General features: G+C 33.4%; 1 protein-coding gene across 3 annotated transcripts in view; it reads right to left on the bottom strand.

Moving 5' to 3' along the window:
- Window positions 1–308: 308 nt before the first annotated feature.
- wdp (windpipe) overlaps window positions 309–16,556 on the bottom strand; it is a 39,728-nt gene continuing 23,480 nt past the window's right edge. For 2 of the 3 annotated variants that reach the window (XM_053757367.1, XM_053757358.2), the window contains exon 3: window positions 309–3,404. In XM_053757367.1, coding sequence (XP_053613342.1) covers window positions 1,268–3,382 — 2,115 coding nt within the window. In that variant the 5' untranslated portion in view covers window positions 3,383–3,404 and the 3' untranslated portion in view covers window positions 309–1,267. Of the gene's footprint in view, window positions 3,405–11,599; window positions 11,710–16,556 lie in introns of those variants that run through there. The other variant, XM_053757374.2, reaches the window with a different exon arrangement.

The following is a 16,556-nucleotide window of genomic DNA, read 5'->3' as shown; positions in this document are numbered from 1 at the left end:
TTTATTTATTAGGCACATCATCAAAATAAACACAATACAATCACATTTTACGTATTGATAACATAACCTAGTGTTTACAATTATGACAGACGTGCACAACATTCTATATCAATTTCCTATTAATTACTAAATTCGAGAATAAATTTTAATAAATATTACTGTTCTAAATAATAATATCAAATTAATAAAATTGGTACATTGATATACTAATTGAATATTTAAGTGAAACAATTATATCTTCACTTTTAAAACTTTTTTTCTTTAGCATTTTAGGGTTATCAGCATATATATGAAATAAAACAAATAAATCGAATCAATCATTTATATCATATAGTTTGGAAATAAAAATACATCACTTCATAAATCCTCTCTTATTGAGCTATTTATTGTTCCTTAATTTGTTCGTTTCTATTTCAAAGATTCCGATCCACGTTACTATCCTTAAATCGTTGAAACTTAAGCATTTATTAAATAGAACTTAAGCATAGTAACTTATAAGATGAAAAAGCACTTAAATTATGAAATAAAACAACTTCAAAAATAACGTAGGTAATTCTAAACTATACACGAAGGAAAATTTGAATTTAATTTTTTATATACATACATAATATGGAATAGCATGAATTATACTTAAAATAAATGGTATCACATTCTTAAATACTAAATCATAAAAATTACTTCAGAGGAACTTAAGCTTAGCCAGACCATAAAATGTGAATCTCTATAGGAAAGTATAAGAAAATAAACATAGCCGGTAGATAGACTTCTCCTATATTATCTATACTCAGGGTAGTAAGTACACAACCATTAACATTTTAGAAAAATTCCGAAATTATAGAAACATTCATAATGATAAAAATGATTGTTTATAATAATGTTCAAGAATGCGTTGGTCGTTACGTAGAAAACTACGATACATATAAAATTAAATAATTATTGAAACATAAAGTTAATTACTATTTTGAACATGGCAACATCTTTACACGTATAAAAATATTTTCACTTACTGCAGAATATACTCTCATAAATATTTATACCACTAACAAGTTAAAGGCACTGTCGACTACAAACACACTTTGGCAGCAAAGTTTCTTTACGACTTAACACACAAACCAATTAATTTCAGTCCAACCATCGTAGACTCTGATAACGAGTATGCAAAAAACGCACATATGAATCACAGAATTTCGCCAAGAGTGAAGTGTTTGTTGACTGACACTGTTTACACTAACGTAAGTGCTAAAGTCCCTTTTGATACAACTGAGTCTCAAGTGGTTGACTTGCGTGCATTGCCATCTCCAGAAGGAGTTACGATTATATCTCCAGCATTTGACCTACTTCTTGTGACTAGTACTGGCGTTTTCGGTTTGGGTGTTTCTGTCATCTTTATCCGGACCCTTCCCATATCAGGTGAGTACACTGGTACGTACTCGCGCGATGGTGATAAGAAATCGGAATCTGTGTTTTGATCACCATTCAGTAAAGGTTGAGAAATATCTGAATCAGCATTACCATTTAATCTAGGCACTTCTTCATCATCATGTATTGGCACAAAAATATCCTCGCTTGATAAAGAGTTTGTGTCTTTTCTAGAATCAGGTGATGTAAGATCTGATTCGAACGACGTTTCTTTTGGTAACTGATTATCTTCTGTTAAATTATTATCCTTTGAGCTACTTTTGTTTTGGTTAGAATCTCGCGGACTATCTGTTCGGATTCCGTTAGTATCATTATATTTAACGCCGTTACCTACGTCTCCGTTTTCTCCTTTCTTTTGTATTACCTCATGTGTTGGCACTAATTCATATTTTCCATTAACTTTTTTCTCGATTGACGACTCAAGAACTGCAGGTTTACCTAATAATGATTTATTCATATCAACCATTTCCTTTGACGCATTTTCTACGTCACGCCTTTGTTGTCTCAGTAGCCTCCTATCTCTTCGTTTCCTCATTTGGCCTTTTATAATAGCAAAGCCAATGAGTCCCACTAAAATTATAACTATAATTGCAATGCATACATATGTACCAGTTTTATGAGGCTGTATTTCATTTGAAGTGACAGGTGCAACTCCATGGTTTTCAGGAGCTTGAGTCACTCTTATATGTTCAGACACAGTAGTGTCTCTCATGACTTGAGTACTAATTGGTGATTCCGTAGACACGGTTGTAACATCAGGTTTATTATGCCAATTGGGACCGCCTTCGTAAACAGAAGGCGCTAGTGGAATTGGAAATTCAGTTGTATTATCAAAAGTATCTTCAAATATTCTTGTAACTGGACCTGGACTTAATAGTGGAATGAAGGTAGATGTTGTTTCTGTAGTTTCTTCTATTACATCATCTTCTAGTAAAATAATTCCATCACCAGATCCTGATCCATCACCTGATCCATAAATAGGATCTTCAGTTGTATGTACATTCTGAGCCGAAATCATATCCTCATTTACAAGGACACTTGAATGCAACTGGTGTTCGCGTTTAGAGACGATAAATTCGGAATTTGTGGAACTTTCATCATCTCCAGACCCTTCGATTTGTTTTTCAGGAGAAGGCGTAGCATGTCCGACTTTCATGAATACAAGGCTATCATCGTCCTCAGCAGTTCCATCATTGTGTATAACGTTACCATCATCTAAGTCGCTTTTGGCTACCAATGGCATCGATTTCAAAGCAGTCGTATCTTCACCAATCTTTACCGCATCTAGGGGTTGATCTCCCATCATCATATCTAAATAGTTAGTTTCAACTTTTGGTATTTTGCATAAGTCTTTAGTTTTTAATTCTAGCCAGGACCGTCCCTTCAATTTCTCCGGGGAAGAACATTGTACTTTGTCGATATACACATTTGATGTTATCAAACGATCTCTTGCCATAATATTTTCGCATGAGCAGTGCAAAGGGTTACCTTCGAGCTCTAAATGTTCTAACCCTGTTAAATGTCCTAAGTCGGATGGAACGTCTTGCAATAAGTTATTTGTTAAATCTAGGGAGCTAACACTATTCGGTAACTGAGTTAACGATAGCGTCTTTATCCTGTTGTTTGCCAGATTTAAATGCACCAGTTTTCTAGCATTGTGCAAGAATTTATTCAAGTTTGTGATACCATTTGTGGACAAATCTAAAGTGACAACTTCTGTTAGGCGGTCCAGCTCGTGTGTGAGTTTGGTAATGTTGTTGTGTGACAAGTCCAGTATGTTGATGTTGTGATGTTTTTGCCGAAGAGTGAACTTGTACAGCTCGAGGAGGTTGCTGCAGGTGGCCCGATGGAGGCCATCTCGGGTCGTGTTGCAGACGCAGCCGTCAGGACAGATCGCAGAGAGAATTGGAGCTGCCAACAGAGATACGGCCAAGACGTAGACAGTTACGTGTAGCTCCGCCATTGTGGTTTGAACTCAGCTACACCTGAAAAGATAAGAAAATAATATTAAATAAATTAAATATGAAACTTCACAAATTGACGAAATTTTTAATGTTGACGAATTAGATTTTACATAATTGACAGTCGATGAAGACTTTATTTAAATTCGCTTAAGTGATGAGTTAAAATTTCAAGGGCAAAAACATAATACATAGGACACTGACTCAACTTTGATTGATATAAGCATCCACGTATTATAACCCTAATCTGTTAGCGATCATTGCAGGTTTCGGATTTCAGCCGCAGCCGCTAGCCATTTATGCGTTCGTTAACAATAAACTTAGCTAATATTTTTAATATAGATATAATGTGGTGCAATACTACACTCCCCGACATAGAATGCAATAAAGAAATTTATTCATTCATTTATGATAATGCTCCCTAGCTACGAGTAGTCTCCAATAATGTTATATTTTTTTGCAAATTGCCAAATAAATAACAACCTACACATTCTTCGATGCTGTTTTTTTATTGCTTACAAAATTTTACATTAATATAATCGATATGAGCCTGACTTTCTGCATTCATGTCTATGTGTATCCCAGCAATCTGTCATCTATATTTAGGCCAGGATAAACCTCGACCAGACGGTCCCCTGCTATGTATTACAATCACCTTGTCAATTATTGCAACTGCAGGCAAACGACAATTTATATCAGCCAGCTTCCTTTCATGGCTATCGTCTCAAAACAAATTGTTTAAATGTTTATTCCGTCTGCTTATTGTTGTTACAAATAAAGCTAAAAAAACACTTTTGATTTTTATTATTATATTTTTAACTGTATTATATTAGTTTAGGCCAAATCAGTTTTGTATAATAAAAATAATATAGGCCTCATATACCTAGATATGTTTTATATTCGCAAATAATAAATTAACAATTACGATGATAACAATTTAATTGGAAAATGCGACACGCGTTACGCCAACGCTGATCTAATCAAATGCTAATCAATGTCTCGGAATAAATTATCGCCTCCAAAAACATACATAAACTTTATTTGACTGTCAAATTATACTGAAACAAAGTATAGGCAAAGTATGTACTTAAAATATATTTTTTTAATTTAGCATTAGTAATTTTTTCCATATTTTCCGATCATCGTCAACAACGTAGGTACAGCACAACGTACAACGAACACAGGTTCTGGATCCAAAATAAAATTAATATGTGCTTAATTTTCGATTAAATCTCATTCAATAACCACATAATAGTATTACTATTTATGGCACCCTAAATTACGTAACGTACACAAATATTCGACTATATGAACTTTTTATTATCTCAGTTATGTACTATGTACCTGTACCAGAAATACAATTGCCATAGAAATCAGTTCCATTTCAGTGTAACAACATCCTGAGTGCACTTGGACGCTCAAAGTGGCTCAATGTTAGCCAGCAGGAAGAAGACGGTTAACCAGTTGTGCGAATGTGCGAATTCGCCACGACGGAACTGTCGCCGCGTGGGGCCAATGCGCAACTACGCTTTTGAACACTTGTTAACCTCAGACTTTATTACTAACTAGCTGCGCCCCGGCGATTAGCTCGCGTGGGAATTCGGGAGAAGTAGTATCCTATGTGTTATTCTAGGTTATATTCTAACCATGTACCAAATTTCATAACAATCCGTCCAATAGATTTTGTGGGAAAAAGTAAAAAACATACACACATTATCCTCACAAAATTTCTCATTTATAATATTAGTAGGATAGGACAAGGGATTGTGATTCTATAGTTTAAAGACAGCGCCTATAAATGATAAAAATAATAATAAACAACATAATGGCTGGTTTGGAATGGCTGACTGGCTTGGTTTGGACATGAGTAGAGACGATCAAGAAGAAGGTATCCTGCACCGACTTCGGATGAATGGAAAATGGTAAAGGAAATTAGAAATTAAAAGCTTATAGAGGAATTACTTTCAAACCAGTTTATGAGTGATGACAAACAGATGCAAAAGTAAGTATTTGTTTGTTTCCTTGTCTAAATCTATTACGTATGAGCACACGCAGATCAAGTTGTTTACAAAAGCCAGGTAAATTATTACGTATGAAGTTATGACCCAAAATATTACCATACATGAAGCTTGTATACATCAAAATAGAATAAGTAATTATAAAAATGGGATATCACGATGATGCTGCAAGTCGTATTATATACTATGTTGTGCCTAAACACTAAGCCAGCGAATCACAAAAAACCTAATTACACTATTCGTACAACTTAATTTTGTAACTAGACTTTTAAATTGCAACCATTCATAGAAAGCTTTTTACATGTAGATCTTAACATTTTCATAAAACGTGTATAGGCAGGTCTCAGTTAAATCAGTAAAAAACATAAAAAAGATGGTAAATCTTTTAACTTAAACGTCTTGCCGACGACCTTGGTACTACATATAGACACGATTACATTACTCGGCCTTTCCTGTCGTCTCGACGTGGTCTGATCTTTGATAGTACTCAATGGAGCTCAATGGTTCAGCTATCATGCCGGTTCTACGCTTTCGCCAAGAACAAGACAGGCGGTTTTATTTGTATACTAGTACTTATTTATACTTGCTATTACAATAAGTGTTTATATTAATGTTGCGCTTACCATTTTACACGCCAAGTTTGTTTAGCTCACCTAGAATAAGTTTAGGTTACTTAAGTTTACGTCGCGTAAGAAGAGCCATGCTTAGGCGTACTCAGTTTTCTTTATATGTTTTGACACTGACGTGCGTTGACGTATGTCGAATCCCATACAATTTCAGCATTGTCCGTCGACGGAACGTTAACGTGACGGAGGTCGACGGAGCGCAACCATGGCCCCAAGAGTCAGGGCTTAAAATGGTTCATCATGGTAAATGGGCATCATGGGTTTATGGCATTTTAATAAATTTAATTTCCAATGATCCATTAAATGTATGTTTAGTTCTGGTAATATATTGTAACATCGAAATTCGCTAATTACAATAATACCTACAGCCTACTTCCTTATCTTAACAAGGCGTTCTCAAAATGGTAGGGTTGCCGAAAGTGTATGACAGTCTGAGTCATAAGGTTGCTCAGATAATATATTATGCACCAGGTGACCGTGGACTGCAAATGTCATCGTGTAAGGATTACAATATTTCATGACATGTTTGCTGCAAGCAAAAATAAAGGAGCATTCTTTTATTGCAAAATTGCGTGATTAAGCAATGCATGCATGATTATGTGTACTCAGTAGATACTGCGTACACATAATCTTCCGATATTTAAGATATTTGATATCATTCTTTAACTTTACCACATACTTAATTGTACTTTAACTGGGAGACTGTCCATTAGTCGCCTCGTACGTTATCCAATGTGGTTGTTCAGTTCTCCCAGTTAAAGTACAATTAAGTATGTAGTATAGTTAAAGAATGATATCAAATATCTTAAACATCGGCAGATAATATTATAACGATATCTGTCACATCTTTTTTAAAATCTTTTACAGCTCTCAGTCTTAATTTTATTTATTGCGAACAAATAACATATATAGGAATAAAATGGGCGGTTACAACAACACATGTTGATGTCGTCATGAAAAGTACAATCATTGCTGAACTCTGCACTTTGTATTCAATTAATGTATTTGCATCTATCGATAAAAGTTTAAAGGCGCAACTTATATTGCCAGCAGTTAAAAAAAGAATTTGTCCATGATTTAATTTATTTGATGACATTTCGCCAATAAATTCTCCGAATCGAGTGAAAAGTAATCTTTTATTTTATTTATTTAAACTTTATTGCACAGAAATACAATTTTTAAAAGTAAAGTACAATAGGCAAATGCATTAAGATTTTTTATTATTCAATTTAATTTGTATTTAGTTTCATTTAATTATAATTATTTAGAACGATTAGGCACTGCTGGACAAAGGCCTCCATCCACTACTTTCATTTCATCCGGTTACCAATAAAAAAAAAACAAAACTAATCTTACTGAAGATACATTTTCTGATGGAAATATCGATTTAGTGTTAAAGATATTATATTATCCTTATCTTTGTAATTTATAACCATACTTAAGTAGTTTTATTTCATTAAAATTATTAGTATTAAATCTAAATTAGTTCAGTAGATATTGCGTAAAAGACAAACATCCATACTTGCATAGCTCACACACATTTTAATCATATTAGTGGGATCGGATTTACCCTAATATTGCTACTAATATCATCTGTAAACATTTTATCTGATAGATAGCCTTCACCTATTTGTATCACTAATGGTTGTCTGACCGCGCTCTTGAACTTCCTTCTGCCGTATCTATGATTTCCATTAGCTCCAGCTAAAGATGAAGAATATAGAAAGTTCAGAAGTCTGACATCAAATAAATATAGAACATACATACATCTTGTCATGCCTGTTTTCCATGGAGGGAAATAGAACAACGTAATGAAAAATTACAATAGTTGTTTACTTATGATGTATGAAAAGATATATTAATTTTGAATAATCATTTTCGTTGTCTTTATTCAAAAAGCGCTAAGCTATGTATTATTTTTCCGTTTTTGTTGACCTACGGCTACGCGGCGAAATGCTTTGCTGGTCTATAATTTGTGCCCCTATAAAAAAGGTTTTTGACAGGCATTTTTTGTTATTTTGAAAAGTTTTTTCAAAGATAACAGGAACCAAAAAAACATCAGCAATTTTAGTAATATTGTTGTGAATGCTGGGAAAATACGCATATAAATTTATTGGTCAATTTAAATTTTAATGATTTCTTAAAACTTAAAAAGACACAAATTAATTTAAATTTATATTTTTCTTGAATAATGGAAAACAAAGTTGTACTTCTATACATTCTGTATTACGAGTATTTGTAAATGTAATAAATTCTGAGATAACTGCAATAGTGATATATGCTCCTAACACAAATTAAAATTATATTATAGTGTGTCGTTTTGCCACTAAATTTAATTATCACAGAAATCATTAATAGACATACGTGGCATTGACGTGAAGTTTCGATGACCGTTAATTTTTAAAATGTTATTTTTACAAAATATTCGTTTGCTTCTTGTCCGATATTGGCCAAATTTTGAATGAAAGTAACCATTTGACCATACTCCTGGTGTGGTACGAATGGAAATAACTATAAATTAAATTTGGAATATTCTAATAGGTAGCATGGTTCAATCAATCAGTATAGTATAGTATTAAAAAAAATTAATATACAATGTCACGCGATCTCAATAAATAGGGCATTTCGTGTCTTTCCTTAGCACGTACAGTCAACAGAACATCAACTCATAGAAACTGATTGCAAATTCGCATCTATTACCGCCGCCTAAAGACTAGAGTACCTTGACTTGCTGTTGATTTTAATAATAGTATGAACCTTAATAAATTGGCTAACCTTATGCGTAACTTTATGTTAAACTCTACATGCATGGCCACACGTAAAACCGGTCAGCGCAGGTCAGTTTCGAAATTTACCGGATATTTGATCTTAAGATTTTCATATCCATGTCAAAATTAAGCTGTAATGAAAAATATAAGCTATTTTCTTCATATTTCATATCATATTTATAAACAGCGAAACCTTTATATGGAATTAACTATTAATAGGTAGCTTTATAGAGCTACATATTTGTTCCCGATTATTTTAAAGTACGTCAAAGTGATATCGATTCTAAGGAATCGCCTGAGTATATCAGCGGTCGATACTGAAAGCATTTGTTTTGGAATGCCACAATAGCAATGTGCAGTTTTTCGCAATTATTGATTTTTAATTGATGATTGTTTGAAAATACATTGCCTTTTAAACAATGGTGTTTGCATTGACTTGATGTCTTCAAAGAGAATCGCTATTGGCCATACGATACTTAAAGTGTCAGTTTCGCCATAAAGCCGGTTATCCACTGATGCGTAAGATATAACACGCTAAGTTGCACATGTTTGCAGGCGGCTGCATTTTATCTATCTATTAGATAAAACCAAGTACAGTTCAAGTGTACTAAATCTTTATATCAAAATTAGTACCTAACAGATTAATTTATCACAATGACCTTATTAATGTTGTAACTAATAAAGGTCATTGCCCTTGGATTGTGCTAATTGCGTTTGTAATTAATAATATACTCCTGGAAGCCTGATTTTATTTCTCGCCTATAAAATTCATACTTTTTTACTTCCTTAAAAATTTAGTTTCCTTCGCTTAAAAACCAAATTATGTGAAAACCTTATCGAAACACGTATATATTTTAATTAACGAATCGACAAATCAAAAGATGTAACAAATAGAAAACACTTCTATTAAAAGAATAATTGCATCTTCTCAGGATAACTTTAATTTGCGTTTAAAATCGCATCAGGCACAGGTTCAACGACACCAGGGTGTCAATTTTGCAAACGTCTAAATCGTGTCTCAATTGTTCTTCAATAATGGTTCTTATCAACACGCAATAAGGACTATTATTGGAGAACCATTGCGACACGATTGTGGACTAAACGTTAGCGCAATCGACGCCCAGTATGGCAATAATCTACTTCTCTGAAGCTATAAAACACATCCACCTTAAAGTCTCTACCATGTGCATTGAAAATGACGTGAAACAATTCAGCCCATTTGAAACTAAACTGATCTGTAATTAGTATAGTTTATTTTGCTTTTTTTTTTTAATTTTTTTTTTTCAAATTATTTGTATACGTAATATTAACCTTCTTTATTTTGCCCACTTTAGTCGGCTTCAAATTCACACCGCGAGTGCGAGCTGACAAAATTATATATTTTATTATTATTTTGTCAACACATTCCACTAAAAAAAGTATTATTTTATTAGAATTAATTATATTTATATATAAGGTCCTTTATGATAAATCCGCATTTTTTTAATAACAAAGAGGTAAGTAGGTCAACTATAACGCGGTGAGTTGGCATAACAAAGAAAAAATAATACAGTTTATCCACTAATATTTGTTTTATAATATTTACAATACATTATTTTGTTTTAATTGCAGCTGTGATACACTTATCACCTCCGTCCAGTGTGAAAAGGGTCTGAAGGTTCGTGTTTTGGTCATTAGTTTATGTTTGGGCTCGTCTCATTAGCTTAATTAAATAAAACCCTGCTATCTTACGTACGTAAACATCATTACCTTTGTTACGAGTGTTTTTTTTTACACAACGAAGTTCATTTCGACCCTATCTTATTACTTTACTATCAATCAATATATTTTTTAATTAAATTAATTACAATGTAATTATTAATATTATTAGTTTAGTTTTAAGGTTAATTTAGCTGTTCTTTATTTATATATTTTTATAATTAGTTTATGTTTAGTTATTTAGTTATAAACAATTTATGTAGTTTAGTTAAACTTAATGTAATATTTGTAAGAATAGCTGTTTTTGTTGTATTAAATGAATTGTTTAAGTAATTAAATACATATATCAATATGTATATATTTACCTAAAATGTAGGTACAGAAAAGTGTCACTCTAATATATTTTATCTCTCATAGATTTTACCTATCGCTGTATGAAAAATTACATAAAAAATGACAGTCTATTTTTTCAATCACACTTTAGTAAAACAAAAGAATGATCGAATGCTACGACTGTTTTGTTTGATGTCATTTTAGAATATAATTTCCATGGCTCAGAATAATTTTAAGATGTCGTAACAAAGAAGTCGTAATTTATTTTATGTTTCGCGTGTTATAAAAAAAACGAGCAAAAAATGTATTTTTGGCGTTTACGATAAAACTTTGCATCTAAAGATAAAACCTCGTATTAGTACCAATTTAGCGGAGAAAAAATAAAATATATTTGTCCGAGCGAGCGAAGCGAGCGATGTCTAGAAAAAAACTTAGGCCAAAAATATTTTTTTTGTATGTATGTATGTATGTTGTTTGTAACGCGATAACTTTCGAACAGTTGGTCTGATTTAGATGAAATCTAAAGGGTGTGTAGGATCTGTCAATAGCATTTTTAAGTTTGTGGGGCATCAAAATCGGTTAAGTCGTTTTTGAAATATTTACAATTTTGTAATTTATTGTGTTCGCGAGGTCTAAGTTCGCGGCGAACAACTTGTTTAATTTTATTTAACAATTTTTCATATATTAATGTTTTTGTAATCACCCCTCAAAACCCGAAAATTCGAATATAATGGCTTTATATTTTAATTCGCGAAAAAACATCATTCAAAACTCACCTCGAAGGAAAATCAATCTCGAATCACTACAACACATTTATACACAAAATATTATCTTTCATTCACGTCGATTTCACATTTCCATTTCGATACAAGCTGTTGCGAACCACAGTGTGGACTGCATTGCTCGTGGAAGCGATATTATTTGCGGTACAAGGTGAAGCTGACTTCCTGGAATGTGGCCAAGTGGGAATTTGACGAGATGCTATTGTAAAAGCGACTAATTGAGCTGCCACATGGCTTGCAGATAGCTAACCGACTGACCCAGTAAGATTCTACTTAGCTTTTTATTATTTTGGTCTTGATCAAATCATCGGACTACCATTCCAGAACCATTCCTTTTGCGTCGTTTGTTTCTTCCCTGAAAAAGGTCTCGACATCTTCCAGGGTATGTCGTACGAAGGGAAAGATTATGGGATAAAATCCTTAACAGTTAAAGTGTCAACAATAGCATTCCCGGGTAGACGTCGTGCAGGGTAGTCATTATCGACCCGTATCCTTCTCCAAATATCAAATAACAATTTCGATTCTGTGAATATTTTAAAGAAGTACAATAAGACTCTAGACGTGTTTATTATGTTTATTACTTCCATGTGTTATGTGTTGACACCATGTTAAAATACCTTTACACACCTCCGTGTTAACTCTGATTGTTGAAATCTAAGCTGAAAACAATTTTTTCGTGTGGTTTACGACTAGACATCACAGGCTTAATGCCGGCTACACACTATCGCCGAACTCGGACATATGCCGACGTGAATTAACGAACATTGCATTGTTTGTATGCGAGCTTTTATTTACCGCAATGAAAAAACAGCAATGCATCTCGATCCACCGAACTGTTTGCCGATAGTGTATACCCGTCATAAGTTGTTATTCATTCATCACAAACGGTATATCGTCGAAATGCGTCATACAGTTTTGCAAATCAATATTTTTAGATAACATCCTTTTTTTTTTTTTTTCAATCCCACACTTCATTACGTACACCTATTTTGATGTAGACAAAAATCATGTTTTTTCTCTATTGGATTTTTAGCTTTCATGCGTAATCGTCAGTGAAGAATCCTCTAATACTACTAATATTATAAATGCGAAAGTTTGTGAGGATGTATGTGTGTATATTTGTTAATTTCCATGGACAGATTGTTATGAAATTTGGTACACGGGTAGAATATAACCTGGAATAACATATAGGGTACTTTTTATCCCGAAATTTCCACGGGAGCGAAGCCCCGGGGCGTAGCTAGTTGACCATAAATAACGCTACATAAGAAACTTATAGGATAGTACTAATATATAATATCTCTTTACAACTTCGTATGTATCGTAAGAAAAGATAAAAGTACTTAAATAAAGGTTAAAGCAATAAATGATAATAGATTCGACAAATACATAATTTGACTCTTAACTTGAACTTGAACTAATGAAGGAAAAATAATTTTGTCTCACCGAATATTTTAACCTGAACAAGGTCAAAAATTCACAACGGAGATCTTGAAATATTAATGTTGCTATCTATGCGTATAAATTTCACGGCACAAATTAAAATGAATTACGCCTTACAAATCAGGACACGATGAATGATAAACATTTATTCAGATATTCTGGAACGGTACATTTACCGCAACATTCTGCTTGTAAATCTGACTATAGTAAATTAGAGCAGTTTGTCAGCATTATCATTTCTGGGTGTTAATCTGAATACTCGTAGCAAAAGATAACCCTGTTATATTTATAGATTTATCAACATGGAACTGGTAACTGAGTAACAGATACGTAAATAGTTTGCTGATTTTATTCCAGGACTTTCCCAGCTTATTACAAAAAGGCAGGCGCAAACGCGTTATGGGATTGCACCTGAAATTTTGCAACGAATTCGGGAAAATACTAAGCGTATATATATATACATATACCTGTGCTGTGTTGTAACAGTTCCCTTTCAATCGGGCAAAAAAATCTGAAACAGTATTTACAAATTTATTAATCTTGTAATAGAACTTAGTGTCAACAAGTTCTGTGTGGCCAGGGCGTAGTCACCTTTCTCCAAGCTGATTGGGCAGCTTGCCAAGACCTGTGAGACGAGCCGTCGCCTGCGGTAATAGCGGGTACGATTATTTGCCCGACAGTGTACGTATTCCGGGTTTTAATTACTTTTCGCGGTATTCGAATTTCTATTTGTGGATCGACTATTTGTATTGTCGATTGCTTGTGCAAGTGAGATGTTTCAATTTATTGGCATGAATGCTGAAACAAAATATATCCATGTCTATTTACAAATTTGCAAAAGTACTAAGTATCTTGAAGCTGAAGAATCTAAGAGTTTCGTTTCATTTGAGTACCCGAACGCTCTTCTGTGCAGCGGTTACAAAAGCTAGCATAATCGTCATGGTGGCCAATCTTCAATTAGAAGCGGCACTATAAGAAGAAAAAAAAGAAGTACCTCTCCTTGATAAAATGGCCTAAAGATATTTTATTGCGTTTCATGCAATTTAAACGGCAGTAAATGATGAAAGATAATGCCAATCACGACGACATCACATGATCAGTCTTTTCTTTTAAAAAAAAACATAGTTTGCTGGCTAATCTTAGTTTATTATTTAGATTCGAAACCAGAGCCCATGAATGAACGCTGATTTATGCAAGAAAAACTTGCGGAAAGCTATAACAAAGTTGCAGCCGTCAAGACTGATCAAATTAATCATGTGTGTGGTACAAAACAAGTTTTTACTGGCGCCATGTACAGTCAACTGCACGTTGACTTGAGCTTCGACCTCAGTGTGGTAGCAATAGTGACGCATTTGCAATAAATCTCAGAGATCTCTCTGAGCCACGGCAGTTGCCTCGGATATTATATTCGATTTATAATTCGAAGAGGCAGCTATCAATTTATGATGTAAATACATTTTTAATTAGATTGATCGCATATATATTTTATAATGTTAAAGAATGAGTGAATGATTAGCAATTTTAAATGTATGTATGTGCTATTTCTGGATGCTGCAAAGATTGAAATGTGTTCATAACATTTTGCAATAACAACTTTTCGCATTTATTAATTTAATGTTAAAAGGATAATTAGGAGAAAAACCATTTGCGTTTAGTTCAGACTATCATGAACAATATAAAGTTTAATTATAATAACAAATAATGACGGGTTAAGAGCAAAGAGATCACAAAATAGTTCACTATAAAATATGATCATTTATGCTCTTGAAACAATAGATTGTTTGTGGTATATTTTACGACAATAGATTTTCTCTAACAATGTAGAAGTACGATGAGTATTGACAAGGTCAAAGTTTGAAAGTATATCTGTTTGTGTTATTAATCATTATTATTATAATTTTACTTTTTCTTAGTACTTATTCGTAATAATAAATTACACATATAAACCTTCCTCAGGAATAACACCAACTATCTATTTAAAAACCGCACCAAAATCCGTTGCGTAGCGACAGACAACAGGAAGCGACTTTGTTTTATACTATGTAATCTAAATAAATGTATCTAGTGAAATGATTAGGAAGAGCTGTAAAAAAATGAGTACAATCCAGTTTTAAAAAAATATAAATATTAAATCTTAAATATCTACTAATACATATTTAAGTAGACCAGTCAAATAAATAAATAAATTCGGCTAATTCGACATCTGAAATGTTATCTCAACTCTTTATCTGCTACTGATAATGACAAAAAAAAACGCAAATGGAATCCTACTTGTATGTCGTCTTCTCATCGTCACGTGTTCCCGGTTGCATTCGGTGCTGTGACGTCACGAAATCCGGGGGCAGCATAAACTGCTACTAAAGTACTGAACTGAACTGTGCGTCCGTAAATTTTACAACCGGCCACTTGCTTGAGGTGAAGGAGACACAACTCTTACTTGTTACTTGTACTACATCCGCTGTAGGATATGGAGTGTCTTATTCTAGGGTGGAACCACACGCCACAATATTCATAATGATATATATCTCACACACAAGTAATAGGAAAATAGTTCATGCCTGCTCCACACTATCGCGGATAAGTTCATCGAACTTGGCGAAATCGACTCATTCATCATCATCCGCTTACGGTACAACATGTCAGCCTCTTCCATCTCCTTCTTCTCTCCATATCCAGCCGAACACACTCTATCCATATCTTCTACAGTCTTCCTCTTCTTCTTTTCCCACTCAATTTCATTCTGTACTCATTACATGTTGTTCTCATAGTTGTTCATTTTTCATTGTGGTAAATAAAAGGACTCCAAACTACGCAATGTTCATGCATTCGCGTCGACATCTTTCGAGTTCGGCGATAGTGTGCAGCCGGCATTAAAAATCACCAAAGAAGTCCCCACCAGACGCGGCGCTTTAGTCGCTAACAACAACAACGTGACCGATCTGTTATTGTTAGTTCCACATATTGCCGCAGGACTTTTTGGCGCTAACTCTAGTTACATTTGTTGTTTGGATAACTACGAACACAATATTGGAATTTTAACCCAGACTCTTATCTGGCAGATAAGATTTGTTAATCTCAATGACGCCATAGCAGTCGTATTATTGTGAATATCCTGGTAGAATATACTGTTTGAAAAAAAAAATCTAAATTAGGTAGCTATTTTAGTAGACAAATAATTAAATGTACAAAAATAACCAAAAACAATAATAAAAATAAATAAAGTTTTGAGCGAAATAAAATTCAGTGAATCAAGTGCAATATCGTTTCTACCGAACGTTTCTTATTACGGTCAGTGCTACCTACTAAGTACTCGTAGTCTAGTACCTATAATAATTTGAAAAGCTGAACTAAATTTTCAGGAAAATATTTCAGATAAAACCGTAAATGGTAATTGTATGAAAAACCATCTCGTACTGCAATATAAACACACTCTAAATTCAAGAATAACAGATAATTTAATTTTTCTACTCATAAGTAAATGAATAAAGAGCCGCTTGCGTGAATTGCA

Source organism: Plodia interpunctella, chromosome 2 (genome assembly GCF_027563975.2).
Source record: "Plodia interpunctella isolate USDA-ARS_2022_Savannah chromosome 2, ilPloInte3.2, whole genome shotgun sequence".
In the NCBI taxonomy this organism is placed as follows: Eukaryota; Metazoa; Arthropoda; class Insecta; order Lepidoptera; family Pyralidae; genus Plodia; species Plodia interpunctella.
The sequence above is the reverse complement of the archived record's forward strand: the minus strand, read 5'-3'. Positions and strand labels throughout refer to the sequence as shown.